We start from the raw sequence: 18,128 nt of genomic DNA, 5'->3' as shown, positions 1-18,128 counted from the left end.
ATGCTTCTCCGGCACACTCCCGGACCTCAGCGCAGTCCTTTGTCCCTTTGCTTTCTCTGAGATGGGCAGAGGTGACACAGGCCTACGGGATGGGGCTCATCACCTCCGGCGTAGCTGCCGTGGAATGGACTGTAGTTAATGCAGGGGCCGCTGGTGGGGGTCTGCGTGCCAGCTCTGTGTTTTATTTTATTTATTTTTTATTTTTTTGCATTTATTTATTTTTGAGAGACAGAGACAGAGCATGAGCAGGGGAAGGGCAGAGAGAGAGGGAGACACAGAATCCGCAGCAGGCTTCAGGCTCCGAGCTGTCGGCACAGAGCCCGACGCGGGGCTCGAACCCACGGACCGTGAGATCGTGACCTGAGCCGAAGTCGGACGCTCAACCGACTGAGCCCCCCAGGTGCCCCCCCCATTTTCAAAATTTTTTTTTTTTTGCCAGCTCTGTGTTAATACGACTCCAGCCTTTCCTTTTTTCTGAACCTTGCCTGAACAAACTGTTGGGCCAGGCAGGTAACGGTGCTGAGAGAGCAGGTGGAGACATCGGAGCCTTTATTAGCTGCCCGTTAGAATCGCCTGGCGAGCTTGTAAGACGGCCATCTCCCAGAGCTCTGTTGACTGGGTCTGGGTCCCAGATGATTCCCACGGGCAGCCAGGGTTGAAAGCCACCACGTCAGACAATGGCGGAGAAGGCGGCCCCAATTCCCTTCATACTGTCAGAGACGACTTTCGTATACGGCCTTCTTGATTTTTCAGGACACGCCTGAAACTTTGAGGTGTTCGTGGGAAATTGCCTCGTTTTTATACATCAGCTCCTGGTCTCTGACAACGTACTCGGACGGGCTGGGCTGCACCACGTGGCTGAGTGTGTTTGTCTTCCCACAACCTGCCCCCCCTGCGTAGGCCGGTTTTCTGTTCTGGTTCTTGGCCCCGGACTCTGAGCCCAGCTCTGTAAGAACGATGCTGCTGAGCACAGACCCCTGGGAGATTCTGTTCTCTGGCCTGCTGCCCGGGGACACCCTACCGGTGGCCTCTGAGTAGGGCCGTCTGACTGGGTGGCTCCCCAGAGTCCTGGCTGGGCCGGACCCGGGGGCTGTGAGGTGTTGGGTCGCGATGGGGGGAGGTGGGAATCCGGAACCTAGTCCCCGTTTTCGAGAAATGGCAAACCTCAGACATCTGTGTGTTCTGCCCCCACTTCCCAGATTATGACCTGCCCACGAGAGAGCCTCCGCCCCTCTCTCCCGAGCAGCCTCCTGATTTTGGAATCGGGCCAGATAAACGGCCTCTTCGCTGGTATTTTCTCTCTCTGAGGTCAGGCCAGAAGCCTGGCGAGCTGGGTGCAGCCCGTGGAGGCAGAAACTGGGGACGGAGAGGGGGCGTGGCCCGCTGATCCCGGCTGGCGTCGGGTAGTGACCCTTGGGGAAGAAGGAACTGTAGGCTTCGTGTCCTCGTACCTGACTTTTCCTGACAGACCTTGAGGCCTTAAGGCCCATTTGAAAATGAGCCTCTCAAAACACCTGACAGGTCTTGCAGCCACCAAAGGGATTGTCTTGGGTGCTGCATGCGTTCTGGGAATGGCTGGGCTTTGGGGAACCTCCGTGTTGCCGCGTTGCTTCACGATCCGGGTCTGCAGACCACAGCGGAAGCTTCTGACTCTGGTTTTGGTCCCTGTGTGTCCCTAGAGCTGTCTGCCCTGCGTTGTGCACGTGTCCCGACAAAGCACTTCCCGCGCCAGCCTCTTTTGGGGTTGTGGTCAGAGCGGGGAGGGGAGGACTTTCTCCCCGCTGCTCCATTCTCTTTGGGGTGACTTATGGGCTGACACCTTTCGCTTGTGGCTGTCTGACTCTGACCCCTGCTTCCCTGATCAGACTCCTCTTTTTTTTTTTTAACATTTATTTATTTTTGAGAGACAGAGAAAGAGAGAGAGAGTGCGAGTGGGGAAGGGGCAGAGACAGAGAGACACAGAATCTGAAGCAGGCTCCAGGCTCTGAGCTGTCAGCACAGAACCTGATGTGGGGCTTGACTTGTGAACCGTGAGATTATGACCTAGTTAAAGTCGGATACCCAACCGACTGAGCCCCCCCAGGCGCCCCCAGACTCCTTCTCTTCCGCGTGTAATAAAATCTCTCTCGGCCTCTTTCCTAGAAAGACCCTGGGGATTGCATTTAGGGCACAGCTGGATACTGTAGGCTATACCCTCGTCACCTCAAAGCCCTTAATTACATCTGCGAAGACCCGTTTTCCAAATGACATAATATCCACTCCTGGCTGTGGTTCTCGAGCCTGGCAGGACGCCTTTGGGGCCCACGCGGTTTCTAGGCCACCGGATCGGCCATGGCGGGCTTAGAAATGCCAGACCACGCCATCGAGGCTCTCCTTGTGCCCCGGCCTCTGCCACAAGAATCCCAAGCATGGAAGCCAGACTCTCAGACCCCACGGCTTACAAAGCGGGCTCCCAGCGTGTGGAGGTTGAGTGAGAGGGCCGAGAAGCTCTGGTGTATTTGAAAATCCCATTATCCAAGCATCTTTGGACTTCTGTTGGCATTTACATGACTACCTGGGCTCTGGCAAAAGGTGTGTTTGAGAAGTGAAAAAAGGGAGTGAGGCTGAGCCCCTCCGGCCCCACACTACAGCGGGGCTCTCTTTGGCGATATCTCTGGAGGGAGGTGACTCACTGGGGTCTGAGCGACAAAGAGACTGCTATGGCTCCAGGACAGAAAGCCCTTCCTCCGCCCCTGGCTGCCCGTCCAAAGTGGGAACCCGGGGCTGGGTGTCCTCAAAGAGGCATTTGGCCGAGCCTGGCGCTGCGTGCCATTCACAAGCCTATGAATGCCTGCACACACCCGGGGCACGCTGCCAACAGTTTGAACCTCAGTTTCCTCCCCTGTAAAATGGGTATAATTACAGAACCAACCTCACGGGGCAGAGTGAAGCTCGAACGTGTGTAAACGGATGAGAACAGTCAGGCCCGTGCTAAGCGTCACATAAGAGCTTCCTGCTGTGCTCGCGATGATCTGAAAATAGAGACGATTTCAGATTACCCGCCTTCTATGTTGGCGTGGATATTAAATGAGATAATGCACGTCAGTGCTCACAGCAGGGTCATTCTTCCCACTTTGGATTTGAGCTCCCTGTGGGCAAGGCCTTCTGTCTTCCAGATCGTGAAAGTTATGCAGCGCGTTGTAAACGGGCAGCAGCGAGCATTGGCTGGACGGACGATTGAACAGATCCGTGTGCTCTGTGGGTGACATTTCGATGAGGTGGTCCCCGGGCCTGAAGTATCTTAGACATGGTTATCAGGGCTTCACGAGGGCATTGCTTCCCTGCTTTGGGGCAGGGATGTGGCTTTGGCAGAGAATCTGGATGGTTGCAGTTGAGGAGTTAAATAAGTACTTTGCTGTGTCAAGCAGAGAGGGCGGGATAGCAGGGGCTCGCCTGGGGTATAGGGCACAGGGACACACGTGGGTGCACATATAATCATGCCAGGTGCTTCCAAGCCTCTGCTCCTCACTTTGATGGCAGGGGGCGGGGGGAGAGGGGGAATCCTTTTGTCAGACAAAAGGAGGCCCTGCCTACCTGTCCCTGCAGGGAAATCCCTGTGAAACCACCAGAGTCACTCTCTGCCGCCCCTTCTGGATACCCCCTGGGAAACTCAGCCGGCAGACTGGACCTTGGGGTTAGGGGGAGGGTACCCTTCCTGGGGAACCATCCTCAGGGAAGCAGGGGACAGCCCTCTGCTGTCTGCAGGCCTCACCCCGAGAGTGCAGGACTGTCCTAGGGACCTGCAGGAGTCTGGGGCTCAAGAGGGCATTTGGTGTGGGGACTGAGGTCTGCAGGGTCATTGGGAATTCTCACCAGCTACTGGTGGGTCAGTTCTTCTGGCAGAAGGAAGAGTATGGGGATGTGAGTGGTGCTGGCTTGCTAATTCAGCAATTTTATTTTATTTTATTTTATTTTTTATTTTATTTATATTTTATTTTATATCTTATTTTATTTTATTTTTATTTTATATTTTATTTTTATTTTATATTTTATTTTATTTTTATTTTATCTTTTATTTTAGTATTTTATTTATTTTTATTTTTTTTATTTTTTTTTTTAATTAAAAAAAAATTTTTTTTTTCAACGTTTTTTATTTATTTTTGGGACAGAGAGAGACAGAGCATGAATGGGGGAGGGGCAGAGAGAGAGGGAGACACAGAATCGGAAACAGGCTCCAGGCTCTGAGCCGTCAGCCCAGAGCCCGACGCGGGGCTCGAACTCACAGACCGCGAGATCGTGACCTGGCTGAAGTCAGACGCCCAACCGACTGCGCCACCCAGGCGCCCCATATTTTTATTTTATTTTATATCTTATTTTGTCTTATTTTTATTTTATATTTTATTTTATTTTATATTTTATTTATTTATTTTATTTTATTATTTTATTTTATTTTATTTTATATATTATTTATTTTTATATTTTATTTTATTATTTTATTTATTTTTATTTTATTTTATATTTTATTTTATTTATTTTATTTTTATTTTATTTCATTTTATTTATTTTATTTTTATTTACTTTATATTTTATTTTATTATTTTATTTTATTTTATATTTTATTTTATTTATATTTTGTATTTTATTTATTTTATTTTTATTTTATATTTTATTTTATTATTTTATTTTTATTTTATATTTTATTTTTATTTTATGTTTTATTTTAGTATTTTATTTTTATTTTATTTATTTTTATTTTATTTATTTAATATTTTATTTTATTTTATTTTATTTTATTTTATTTATATTTTATATTTTATTTATTTTATCTTATTTTATTTATTTTATTTTATTTTATTTTATTTTAGTATTCTTTTTTTTCGCAGGAGTATTCTCCTGAAAACAGTAGTATGTATCTATCTCAGGAGTAGAATTTAGCGATTCATCACTTAGCCTATGACGCCCAGTGCTCATCCCAAGAAGTGCCCTCCTCCTTAATGCCCGTCCCCCATTTAGCCCATCCCCCCACCCAACACCCCAGTTCAGCAATTTCTGAGACCAAAAGGCAGCCCATCAGCAAAGCAGAATTAGCCGTGTTATTTGAAGTTAGTCACATAAAGAAGTTTATTAATTTTTTTATTGATTTCTACCCAGCACACATTACTGTGTTTCAGGTGCGTTTGATATTTTTATACATTACAAAACGTTGGCTGCATCGGATTTGCCACCACACGCCATTATTACAGTATTAGTGACTATTTTCCCTGGGCCATACTTTATATCCCCGTGACTTATTTATTTTATAAATGGAGGTTCGTACCTCTTAATCTCTTCGCATAAAGGGATTCAGATCATCTGTATCCACTGTGTCTATGTGCCTTCCGGAAGCAAGATGCACGTTATGTGTTTTTAGAGTCTGTATTTTCTGTATATCAAATGAGAAGCATTTGAGGATGATTCTGGAATAGTTACAGACTCTACATTAAAGTATTTAATAGAATGATAAAAACATTCCTCCTTAATTGTGGGTCACAGCTTCCCTGTGATCCCCAAAAACCCTATAGTTGACCTCTCTGTGGGAATAGACTTGAGTCAGCATCCCTGGGACCGGCTAAGGCCCAGTCAGCGTTAGGCTGTCCCAGGGTTTCTCAACCTCGGCACAATTGACATTTGGGGCAGATCATTCTTTGTTGTGGGTGAATGGTCTTTTGCATGGTAGGCTGTTTAACAGGATCCCTTCCTTTCTCTTATTAGATGCCTGGAGCTCCCTGTGGTAAGCATAATCTTGACTGCCCCCACCCCCATGCACACACATCCAAGATGCCCACGTCTTAGTCCCTGCAACCCGTGAATATGTAGTTATATGGCGAGAGGGAATTGAGGTAGATCAGATGTCGGCATTATCCAAGCGGGCCCAATATAATCTGAAATGTCCTTATAAGTGGAAGAGGAAGGGAGCAGAGGGAGAGAGAACCAGAGAGGCCTGGACAGACCATTGCTGGCTTTGAAGTTGGAGCAAGGGGCCAGCCACCGAGGAGTGCACGCCACCTCTAGAAGCTGACAAAGACCAGAGAACGTGTTCTTCCCTGGATCCTCCACAAGGAACAGAGCCAAAGGGACGCCTTGGTTTTAGCCCAGTGAGATCCATCTCTGAGCTCTAGATAATAAATCTAGAACTCTCAGATAATCAATTTGTGTGGTCTTGAGCCACAAGGTCTGTGGTTACTTGTTTCAGTGGCGGTAGGAAACTGGCACACCGCCCGCCTCTCCCACCCCCAATGTGACAATGAGGAAGAGTCTCCGGAATCCCCCTGGTTCAGAAACGCTGGCTCTGTGGAGCGCCATATTGTTTCCCTAGACGCAGTGAGAGGAGAGGGTTTCTCTGTTCTGCAATGAGAATCAGGTTGGCAGTGAGGACGCCCAGCAGGATCAGCCCTGGGGGAAACCAGTGGTATAAAAAGGGAGTGGGTGCCATGGCCGCTCTCCCCACTCACCCCCCAACCTCCCCCGCCCCCCCACCAGAGGCTCCTGGAGCTGTCACACTGCCATTAATGGCACAACGCTCATGTTGGTGCTTGTGCATATTTGGACAGAACTAGAAAAGAAGCTGAGCTGAAAACCATAAAAGAGAATATAAAAACTCCATAAAACATTGAAATGTCAGGCAAAGCAGCATTGCTAGCGGGGGCCTCGGCGAGGAGGGACGGCACGCTGGGCGCCTTTGGCTCTGTGTGTGGGAGTCGTGGGCGGGGAGGAGAGGCCGGGGGGAGCCCGGCCCACGCTAGGGGCCACCAAGCCCGGGCTCTGGGCCAGACATGCAGCCCCCTGGCCCCAACCCTGATGCTATGATTCTGTTTATTTTGCTGAATATGACATTCATATGGTTCTGATTTCTTCTTTGTGATCCGTCATCTCTGTGTGGCTTTGGAGCCAGAAACCCAGAAAAAGCGGCTTTGAAGTTGTTGTTCTGGCCTAAGTAGGAAGTGGTGCCTTTCCAGGGTTCATCGGGACGACCACGAGGTCCCCTTTGATTTGCGAAGCGCTCCAGGAACTGAGTGGGAAGGAGGCTGGCAAGGTCGGTTCTGGTCCTGGCCCGGGAGCTGGGCCGGGTGAGAAGGGAGGAGTGGATTTGCACGGCCACGGTAACAGCCACTCTTTCTCCCACCGGGAAGAAACAGCAGGTGGTTCCGTGTTACCTGCCGCTTCAGGTGGTCACATGGAGCTGTGGCCCCTTACGTCTCCCTTGCAGGTGCTTGGGGGGCAGACCAAAAGCAGAAGTCAGAAAAGAAATTACAAGAAGGAAAAGTCCTGAAGCAAATAGGATGTGGAGAAAGACATTGTCTGTTTCTACGGTGTTTTGATATTGAAGGGACGCAGGTCAGACCATTCGGGTTGGGCTGGCCTCGCTGGACCTAACCGGTATATAGAGGCTGGGGTTCCCAAATTTCAGCATGCGTTAGAATCTTTCAGCAGGAGGGCTTGTTAAAATGGGCAACAGGACCCCTACCCCCTGGAGTTTCTGACTCAGGAGGGCTAGGATGAGACCCGAGGGTTTATACTTCTTGACAAATTCCCAGGTGATGCTGACGTGGCTGGTCTGAGGTTGAGAACCGTTGTTCTAGGACAAGAAGAGGGTCTTTGTAACGAAAATTGGAACTGATAACGAACGGTTCTTAGGATCCTATGGTTCGTGCATGGGGACCCCACGTTTGATCTGAACACTGCTGCGAAGAGACTGTCATCTTCTGGGATTTTTTTTCCCCCAAGGTGAAAGCAGCAATTTTTTTTTCAGTTGTTATGCAGTAAAATTGACTATTTTGGGGGTGTTGGGTATTTTGGGGGCTTGGACAACTCTGAGCCTGCCTGAGATTCCTTCACACATTTTCAAATCAGGCATGATCTAGGGGCGCCCGGGTGGCTCAGGCGGTTAAGCGTCCGACTTCAGCTCAGGTCACGATCTGGGTGGTTCATGTGTTCGAGCCCCATGTTGGGCCCTGTGCTGATGGTTCAGAGCCTGGAGCCTGCTTCAGATTCTGTGTCTTCCTCTCTCTCTGCTCCTCTCCCTCCCCCGCTCGCGTGCTCTCTTTCTCTATCAAAAATAAACAAACAAACAATAAATACATAAATAAGTAAAATTGTTTTTGAGGGGTATAGTTCTACATATATATGGATTCATGTAATCACACTCTTACCCAAGATATAGAATAATTCGTCCCCCCCAAGAACCTCCCTTGTGCTCTCCCTATGCTCTCATACCCCATCCCCCCCAACCCCTCATGAGCCATCCAGGCCTATAGCTTTTCTTTTTGAGTATGTCATGTAAACAGGATCGTACGGTATGTAACCTCTTGAGACTGACTTCTTAACAGACACCTGTGACATCATCCAGGTCACTGCACGGATCAGTAGTTGGTTCCTTTGTATTGGGAGCAGCGACGCATCGTATGGATGTACCGTGGCGGTTCATCATTCCCTGTTGATGGCCTCTGGGTTTCCGTACCTGAGAGCGGGATGGCTGGCTCGTATGGTGGGTGCCGGTTTTAACTTTATAGGAAACGGCCACACGACTGTCCAGAGGGGCGGGGTGCCATTTTGCATTCCCACACTGGTGTGTTGGAGTTCCAGCCGCTCTGTGTCCTTGCTGGCACTTGGGGTTGTCATTCTTTTTATTTGTAGTCTTTCTAGATCATTCATAATTAAATTAAATTAATTATTTTTAAAATTTTTACTAATGTTTAAAAAATTTTTTTTTCACCGTTTTTTATTTATTTTTGGGACAGAGAGAGACAGAGCATGAACGGGGGAGGGGCAGAGAGAGAGGGAGACACAGAATCGGAAACAGGCTCCAGGCTCCGAGCCATCAGCCCAGAGCCCGACGCGGGGCTCGAACTCACGGACCGCGAGATCATGACCTGGCTGAAGTCGGACGCTCAACCGACTGCGCCACCCAGGCGCCCCTACTAATGTTTATTTTAGAGAGAGAGAGAGAGAGAGAGCGAGCGTGAGCAGGGGAGGCACAGAGGGAGAGAGAGGAGACACAGAATCCGAAGCAGGCTCCAGGCTCCGAGCTGTCAGCACAGAGCCCGACGCGAGGTTTGAACTCACAAACCGTGGGATGATGACCTGAGCCGAAGCCGGACGCTTAACCGACTGAGCCACCCGGGCGCCCCGAGATCATGCCTGATTTGAAAATGTGTGAAGGAATCTCAGGCAGGCTCGGAGTCCAAGGCCCCCCAGCCTCTTGGTGGCTTCTTGGATTCAGATCTTTTGCTTTGAAGGCTGTGCTGAGCAGGAGCTGGGAAGCTGGGGCTTCCGTATGTGATTGGAGCTCCAGCAACATCCAGGGCCCGTGCAGCCGAGCCAGGCTTGTGCCCCGGGACTAGGGAAACAAGACGGAAGTAGAAAGAAGAGATGACAGAGGAAAGGCGCACATCTTAGCATCACAGAGGCAGAAAGCACTGGGCCGCTTCTCCATATCCCTCTGCCCCCGGCGCTGAGGCTCCGAGGGGATGAAGCGCCCCACCGCAATGAGCTTGTGGCGGGCATGGCCGGCCTGGGGCAGAAGCCACTTTTGTCTCCAGAAGCGTCCTTGCTGATGGCACCGTGGCCACAAGTTGCTTCCCCTCGGTGCTTGAGGAGTAGAGCTTTTGCAAATCGATGTACCTGGTCAAGATCATCATACTCCCTGGGTGCCTTGGCCTCGGGTCTGCTCCAGGCAGGAGCCGGCTTTAGGAAGGAGCTTGTGCAGAGCGGGGGTCGTGGTCACTGCCGAAACCAGAGCGGGTGACTTAATGGGAAGGTCCTTTCTCGGGAGGCCGTCCCACCCGCCCTCGAGGGGACAGGGCGCAGCTGCCCTGGAAGGCTGTGGACATGCTTTCCCGATTGCAGAATACTTCTCTTTCATTTTGAATATCATTTGTTTGGTTGCCACGGCAACGCCAAGTCTCTATTTTAATGCTAACCTGCGTGGCTGCAACTTTCTATATATAAATGCTGCTTTGCACAGTGAATTAGCTGATGCCACAGGAAGCAGCGGATGTGGAGACGGTGGCAGAAAATGACCAGCGTGTCCGCTTTGCAAGAGGAAGGGCTGTGGGGCTGAGGTGAGTGGGAACCCCCGGGCAGGTGCTCGAAGTGCTCACTGGAGCCCCGTGAGAGCCAGGTGGCCCGCCACACCTGGGGGAGAAAAGCCAGCGCTGGAGAGCCTCCGTGGGCAGGTGCTTGGTGCTGCTTTGGAGCGACCCAGGGTGGGTCTGCTGTTTGCGCACCTGACTGCTGTCCTCATGCCTTCCTAGAGTCCGGGTGGCTTGGGGACCCAAGGCTCTGGAAAGACCAAGCCACTTTGGGGCCGGGGTGGTATCTGAGGGTGAGCTCAGTGGAAAGCAAGTTTTTCCTGTTGCCTTCAACTCCCCTTGGCTCCCTGCCCGGGCTCTTTGCCGCCTCTGTTTTGCTTTTTCTTAATTCTCGAGTGTGGCCAGTCCTCGCCAGGGCGCAGTCGTTCCAGATGGCGCTGATAGAATCCTCAGCAGGGGCCCGGAAGGGGCTTCAGGAATCAGCAGGTTCAGCTCCCTCCAGCTCTAGATGAGGGGGAAGCCCAGAGAGGTGCTGTGAGCTGCCAGATGTCACACAGCCAGTCAGGCAGAGAGTGGGACGGCAGCCAGGTCCATGGGGATCTTCTGACTGGCGCACATGTACCGTGTGGGGGCACATTCCTGCCGTGGGGTCAGGGCGGCCGTGGGTATACACAACGGAGCTACAGGGGGTGCAGAGAGGGTGGCGTAAATCGCGGGGGGTGGGGCATGTAACAAACACAGGATTACATAACGGCGCCTGAACCCACTCAGGCTTCTGGAAAGTCCGTGCAAGCGGCAGTCGAGGAAACTCAGATTCACGTGGATGCAGCCACAGGTCTGACGGTCGTGCCAGCCTCTCTCATTTCCCCACCCGGGCCCTGGGGGTGTGCGATCTCTTCCCCAGCTCTGTTGCGGTTAAGTCACGGTCACGGCCGGCGTGAACCTGTCGGGGACCGTGTTCGGGCCCCGACGGGGGTGTGATGCATCTGGGCGCAGAGCTGTTTGGAAAAGAGAGGCATCCGCACAGCTCTGTTACCCCCATGGCAGGGAGGTGGGCGGGGGGTGCTGCAGAGAGCAGAGGACTTCTCTGAAGATTGGGTTTCGTGGCAAAACACAGCATCGTTATTAGAAAGTCTCATTCGGGCCCCCTCTTCTTTGACATCACACGTTCGACACATATTTTAAGTCACTGAATCCAGAGACTTGGTCCCTGTTCTCCAAAACAAAAGACTTGGAGGACTCTTAAGCTCTCGGGGGGAGCCCCGTGCAAGCATGGTGTTTCGGAAAGCTGTTGTGGTGCCACGTGCCACAGGGTAGGTGAGAAAGTGTGAGGTCCGGGGACGGGGAGATCCTAGCTCTTCTCCCAGAGTCTGAGGTCAGGAGGAGAGCTCCCTGTGGCCAGATTGAGAAGGACACCGTGATTCTTGCAGTGACTGTCCCCATCACCGTGCATTCACCCCGGGGGCCCCAGGACACATGTTTCCAGGCTCCAGAGCCCTGCAGATTTGGGTTGCTCACTCCTTCCGCGAGGACAGATCCAGCCTTCCTCCCTGCCGGGCATTGACCGTGTCCCAAGGGTGCCGGGTCCCCAGGACTCGGTCTTGCCACCCCAAGGGGAGTCTCTCTGCTCACGGGGGCAACTGTGTCGTCTTGCCTTTGGACTCGTGGATGAGCGTCTGTGCTCCGCAAGGTGGCTGTGCCCGGCTCACTTTCTCCTGGGTTCCCCAAATCTCTGATCTATCAGATTGCTCAGTGCACGACTGGTGGCACGTGCCTCACTCCGTAGGCTCTTTCTCTTCCCCACCCCCTCTCCTCCCCTTCCAAACCTTCTCATCAGCTGATGGGGTGCCACCTTCCCATAAACAGAGCAGGACAGACTTTCAGAGTCCCTCGTGCCCCAGAAATCTTGTCCTGTGCTTCCCTTCCAAGGAAGGTCGGACCCAGGCTGGGGGTGGGGGTGGGGGTGTGTAGCTCTGGGGCGAGAGGAAGTTGGCCACGCATTTGCAGCCCTTGGAAACCCCGGAAACTGGCGGCCAGCTGCACCCAGCAGGGGGTGTTGGCGGTAACAGGTGGCAGCAGAGGGACGGTTAGCAGAGGGTGAAAGCGTTAATTCCTACTCTTAGTCTAGGACGGTGGTACTCAATTCTTTAAAGCCAGAGAACCCTCCCTTCAATCCGCCGCTTATGCAGATACCCAGCAATTAACGAGAGGAGCTACGCCCTGGTGGCCAACGGGCAGAATCAAGTTCAGGACTGTGGGAGGTTTTGTCGCTCTGTTTTGTTTTTGCCCACGGTTTCGTTTTAGAATTGTTGGGTTGGTTCGCCAAAGTCGACGAATCACCAGATTTCACACTGGAAATTCAGATACCCGGCTGCTCTTGCCAAAAATGAGTAGCTTCGGTGACACCAAGCCTCGGCAGCCCCGGCGTGGTGTCAACACCCTGATGACGAGGGGTGGATTTTCCACTGTGCCGCAGTTCCCACCCGGCTCCGCTGCTCACCAGCACTGTGACCGATGATGAAATGGTTGCTATTGTTCATTTTTAAAAATGGAGGTAAAATCGGGATATAACATCATACAGGTTTTAGGTGCACGACATCATAAGTCGATACCTGTATGCACTACAGAGTGAGCACCTCCCCCCAGCGTCTGGTTAACATTCATCACCACACACTGAGCCGGCCGCCCTTTTTGCCCACCCCAAACCCCCTTCCCCTCTGGTCAACATCAGTGGGTTTTCTGTATCTATGAGTTTGCTTTTATATTGTTTTGTTTGTTCTTTTTTTGTTTGTTTGTTTTTGGCTTTTTAGATTCCACGTATGACTGAAACGAGATGCTATTTGTCTTTTCTCCGTCTGACTCCTTCCACTTAGCATAATACTCTCTAGGTCTGTTATTTCTGCCCTGAGCTTTATTACTTCTTTCCTTCTGTGAATGTGAGGCTTCATTTGTTCTTTGTCTAGTTCCTTCAGGTGCAAAATTAGATTGTTGGAGATTATTCTTGCTTATCGAGGTAGGCCTGTATTGCTACGAATGTCCCTTTTGGAACTGCTTTTGCTGCATCCCATGGATTTTTTTGTATTGTATTTCTGTTTTTGTCTTCAGGCATTAACTTGCTTTCTTCTCTGTCTGATGACAAACAGGTCATACAGGGGCATGTTGTTTCATTTCCTTGCATTTTTGTAGCGGATTTTTAGTTTCCTACCATTGTGGCAGAGCAGGAGGCTTGATAGGCTTTCAGTCTTCTGAAATTTATTGAGACTTATTTTGGAGCGTAACAGTTGATCTGTCCCAGAATATGTTCCATGTGTGTTCGAGAAGAATTGTGTGTTCTGCTGTCTTTGGGGGGAATGTTCTCCATATCTGAGGCTCAGGGTGTGGTTGGAGTGCTTACACCCGTTACTGTCATTTTCCATCCTTTCAAGACCAAGAGAGGAGGAAAGGGGGGATCCCTAGCCAAACAGAAGGAGTTAAGGAGTTCACCCCACACCACTCCAGAGTGAGGGCAGTAGGAGTTTTTCCGTTTTTAGGATCTCAGCAAATCTTGATCCCTTTTTGTCCAGCCACCCGCAATTCACTGCTTCCATCTGTGGGTCCCCTCGGTGCACATTGGTGAATAAGCCTTAATGCCTTGGACTGTCCTAACGATTAAGATGTTCACTGGGTTCTGTTCCTGTGGGAGAAGCAGCGTGTGACCCTAGCAGACAAGGCCAGTGGATTGAGTGATGAGAGAGAGAGAGAGAGAGAGAGATCAGCTTGGGCGCTCAAGTGTATCAGAGGTGGCCAAGCATTCATGGGCTGGGAGTCCTTGGGTGAAAATAACATACCCGTTCTGTAAAAAGTATGAGTAAGAGCCAACCACATGCATACATTTCACATCAGGCATCGATCGCTCAGACTGCTTTTCATAGATGATCATATCTGGCCCCTGTCCGCTTTCCCTCCGGCTAAGAAATCTTTAATTACACTGTGGCCAATTTCAGTGACTGAGAGAGCGTGTCTTTTTTGAATGTATTTATTTGGAGGACCCTAGGCCCTTGAGAGGCTGGTGTCAGAGACCCAGACAAGCCATTGATGACCCTTCCCCTCCCCCCGACCCCAGCCTGTCTGGTTCATTTGTGATGTGGGGGCCCTCGACAACATTTCAGTATCTAAGTCGTCTCCTGGTGTAGAATAGATAAACACATGGGCTCTGCCTTTACCTTTTTGTCTTCCTCTCTTTCCCTACTCTTGAATTGGTGCGCAGATAATCTCAGGAAGGTAAGACACCAGCTTTCTAGGGGGGTGCGCTGTTAAATCCTCCTCGGAGACTCGGGGGGAGTCCTTTGATTCCACACGTATTCATTGGGTGTGTTTTCTGTGTCTGGGGACACACGGGAGTAGGACCTCATTCTTGTTCTCAGGGAGCGAGGACCACTCGGCATAAGCCATGCCAAGAAGGGCGGCCATGGAGGTAGGAATGGACCAGCTCACACGAGAGGGAAGGTGGGGCTGGGGTCAGGGGGCTGCATCCCCAGGGGACGGCAGGAAGTGAGGCAAAGCAGGGTGGGTCCCCATCCCGGCTGGAGCTTTGAACCCAGGCTGAGCTTCCAGGCTGACTCTGCTTCTTTATGTTCTTTGCCCTGGCCACGGTCAGGGCTGTTGTCCGTGGAGATGCTTATGTTGACGTTTTCCTTCCCTCCCCTGGCGCCTCTCTCTCCGGTTAGCAAAGGAGCCCCTCCCCCCACCCCCTTGGGCATTCAGCCACCACCTTCCACCATGTGAAGTTGAGAGTTAGGGTCGTGGCTGGTCACAGCCTCACTGTAACTTCCCTCTGGAGTATCTGCTCTTGGATAGAGGATTCTTGCATACTGTGGAGGAACCTGGGGGGAGTGAGGATCGCGCTGTTCTTGGACTCTGGGTTCTGTGTCTTGTTAGCTGTAGGACCTTGGGGAAGACCTCCGCTTACTCAGTCAGGAGGGGGAAAATAAGAACAGCTCTCTCCAGCGTTCTCGTGAGGGTCAAATAGGCACCAATATGTATAAGTTCCCGACCGCGCTTCGGCATCTAGGAACAAGGGAAAGGTAAGGTCTTACAGGTGGTGGGATCGACTTTGGGGATGTAGAGTGGTGGGAAAAAGAAACCTGACCCTTGGCCCTTCCTGTCATCCCATCTGTCCCGTGTTTTGGAGATTGAAGTTGGGGGGGGGGTGGTGTTCTTATGGGGTGTCTTTGCTCATGGCAGCGGAGACACTCTCAGGCCACGTCAGGAAGGTTGCCGGGGACTTGTGTGGCTGGTTTGCAGACCCCGTCCAGGGCCGTGTTTGTTTCTTGGTCTGGTTGGCTGGGGTCGCCAGCTTTTCCCGCGGCTCTGGTGGACAAGCATGGCTGGGCTCCATGGGTTTTTCTGTCCCCTTCCTGGTGGTCCTCTAAACTCTAATCGCGTCTACTGAGCGTAGTAATTTCATCTCACACACTGTTCCTCGTGCTCTTTTGATGAGCTTGGTCTGTGTCAGGAATGGGAGAAGGTGTCATCGCAGATCAGCCCAGGCTGTGGGGAGAACCCAGTCAGTGCCATGCGAGTGACTCAGCGCTGGGGACCTCAGCTGACGACTTTCTTCAAAGGTTGCTCGGTGATTTAACGGGGATGGGAAGGTGTGGGGCCAAGCCAACATTTATGGAGTTGCTAACCGTTGTTTCGGTCGTCCGATCTTTACAAGAATTCTGTGAAGGAGATGGTGGTGTTTCCATTTTTACATGCAGAAAAGAAAAACATGAGGTTCAAAGAGGTGAAGTGTCTTGTCTGTGGTTACATGGCTGGAAACTATGGAGCACATACTGGGACTTCCTCTCTGCCTGGCTGACGGTTAGATGCTGGGTTTGGGGACAAGCCAGTGGATGCCTGTGGCTGGTTTCTGGGGGTTGAGTCTGCTTTTTATCCTCACCTACACACCAACACATCCATGCACACCTTGTTTTGGGAATCCCTGTTGCAGAGCGGGAGGTTGTGATTTCTAGAAGTTTCTGGAATGTTCCAGACCCCTTCATGGGAATGGAGCTTTGCATTTCAATGAGTGGAAAAATAGGCAGGAGAGGATTTGCCAAAGGGAAAATCAAGTGCTTTTATTCACTCCCCTCTACTCCCCTTGTGTGCACAGATGTTTCCTCCCTGTTCCCCCTCCCTTCACAGGGGGCTCACTGGTCACAAAGGGATGGGAAGTTATCGTGGTAGAGCAGACAGCTGGACTCTTTAGAGGTCGGCTTGCACAGAGCAGTGCTGGGGTCAGCCTGGGAGCCGACCTAGGTGGGGCTCTGGCTCTTGCTGTGTTGTCTGACTAGAATAGTCTTCTAACCATGCCAGCAACATCAGCATCAAGATTTAGGGCAGCCAGAGAGCAGGAAGGAGGGGCCTGTGCACTGGGCTGGGGGAGACTTGGCATCCAATCCCCATCTGTCTCTGGGCTCAGTTTCCCAATCTGCAAAATGGTAGCATGGGCTCAAATGATCGGTGGGGTCCCTTCCACCTCTAATTTTCATGTCAGCCTTGCATTGGTTCAGAAAGTTCTTTACTGTTTGTCTTAATTCATTTTCTCAAAAATAACCCCACCCCCATGTTTCTTTAGCATTTGAAAGGTAGTACAATGAATCCTAATCTGATAGTGTACATTTTAGGGATGGCAACTGAGAAGGGATATATCAAGGGGGAATTTTATTAACAAATACTGTCTACCTATTTTAGATAAGGCTGTATTCGTACGTTAGTTCATAATGGAATAAAGGTTTTTTTAAAAAATGGGTTAAAATCAATTTGCTCATTATGAAAACTTGGAAAATACGGAAAAGCAGAAACAAAAAATATTCAGCATGCTTTTCATTCCTCTTTTTTTTTTTTCTGTATATATTTGTCTACATAATTGGGATCATATGGTATATTTTAGAATTGTACATGCCGATTTTGGGGGAAGGCAGTGTTTTCCTGATTGTAAAAGTAAATTTATGGGCGCCTGGGTGGCTCAGTCGGTGAAGTGTCCGACTTCAGCTCAGGTCATGATCTCACGGTTTGTGAGATCGAGCCCCATGCCAGGCTCTATGCAGACAGTGTGGAGCCTGCTTGGAATTCTGTCTGTCCTTCTCTCTCTGCCCCTTCCCCACTCACACGTGTTCTAAACAAACAAGCAAACAAACAAACATTAAAAAAAAAAAGGAACAGTTTTTACTTTTAAAATTAAAAACGGCCGCCTGGCTCGGTTGGTTAAGCGTCAAACTTCGGCCCAGGTCATGATCTCACGGTTCGTGAGTTCAGGTCCTGCGTCGGGCTCTGTGCTGACATCCTGGAGCCTGGAGCCTGGTTTGGATTCTGTGTCTCCCTCTCTCTCGGCCCCTCCTCCACTCTCACTCTGTCTCTCTCTCTCTCTCTCTCTCTTGCAAAAATAAATGTTAAAAAATTTTAAAATGAAAAATAAATTAGCATTTTACATGTGATAAAAGAAATACGATGAAAACATCCAGAGGAACCCCACAACCCACAGATAACCTGGGGCCACATTTTCTGGGTGCTTCATTGGCAGGGGAGGGAGGGGGCTTGTGGGTCTTTCCTGATCTGGGCAGGAGAGAGGCTTGGTTCATTCAACGTGAGTTTTAAATATCTTCTAGCTCCTTGGCAGACAGAGTGGCCACTGTGATGCTTTACGTGTGCTGCGTTGCTTGGGTGCTTGGGTGGAGGAGAGACAGAGACTCTGTTCAGTGATGCTTCCAGCCAATGCCTCCAAAGCTCCAGTACCCACCCCAGGGTCAGCGTGTGTGCTTGGGCAGAAAAAGACCGCCTCAGTGAGCGGTGCTCCCCACACGGAGTGGGAGGCTTCATCTGTGCTGGCCTTGCAGGATGTCTCGGGAGAAATATGGAGCCCGGTTCCAGGGTGGGCACAAAGCAGAGGAGGAGGGCCAAGGGAGACACTGGGCATGAGCCGGAAAACCCGTTCGCCTGATTTCTGAATTGGGGGTCTGCACTGAGTAAGAGAGGCCTCACAGGTGCATCGATGCGGTGACTTCCCATCGTCATCGTCCTCATGATAACTTCTCTCTCAGTGCCTGGAGGGTGTGG

The 18,128-nt window shown here is 50.6% G+C and overlaps 1 protein-coding gene across 5 annotated transcripts in view; it reads left to right on the top strand.

Moving 5' to 3' along the window:
* The window catches only part of GAS7 (growth arrest specific 7), a 215,739-nt gene that overhangs the window by 88,041 nt on the left and 109,570 nt on the right, over nucleotides 1-18,128 (top strand). The window contains exon 1 of one of the 5 annotated variants that reach the window (XM_058703715.1): nucleotides 9,951-10,079. The exons of 3 other annotated variants lie outside the window; for them this stretch is intronic. In XM_058703715.1, the coding sequence (XP_058559698.1) occupies nucleotides 9,994-10,079 (86 nt within the window). In that variant the 5' untranslated portion in view covers nucleotides 9,951-9,993. Of the gene's footprint in view, nucleotides 1-9,950; nucleotides 10,080-18,128 lie in introns of those variants that run through there. One more of the 5 variants, XM_058703717.1, reaches the window with a different exon arrangement.

This window comes from Neofelis nebulosa, chromosome 16 (assembly GCF_028018385.1).
Source record: "Neofelis nebulosa isolate mNeoNeb1 chromosome 16, mNeoNeb1.pri, whole genome shotgun sequence".
Lineage (NCBI taxonomy): Eukaryota > Metazoa > Chordata > Mammalia > Carnivora > Felidae > Neofelis > Neofelis nebulosa.
Note: the sequence above shows the minus strand (reverse complement) of the source record. Positions and strands in the feature narration are given on the sequence as shown.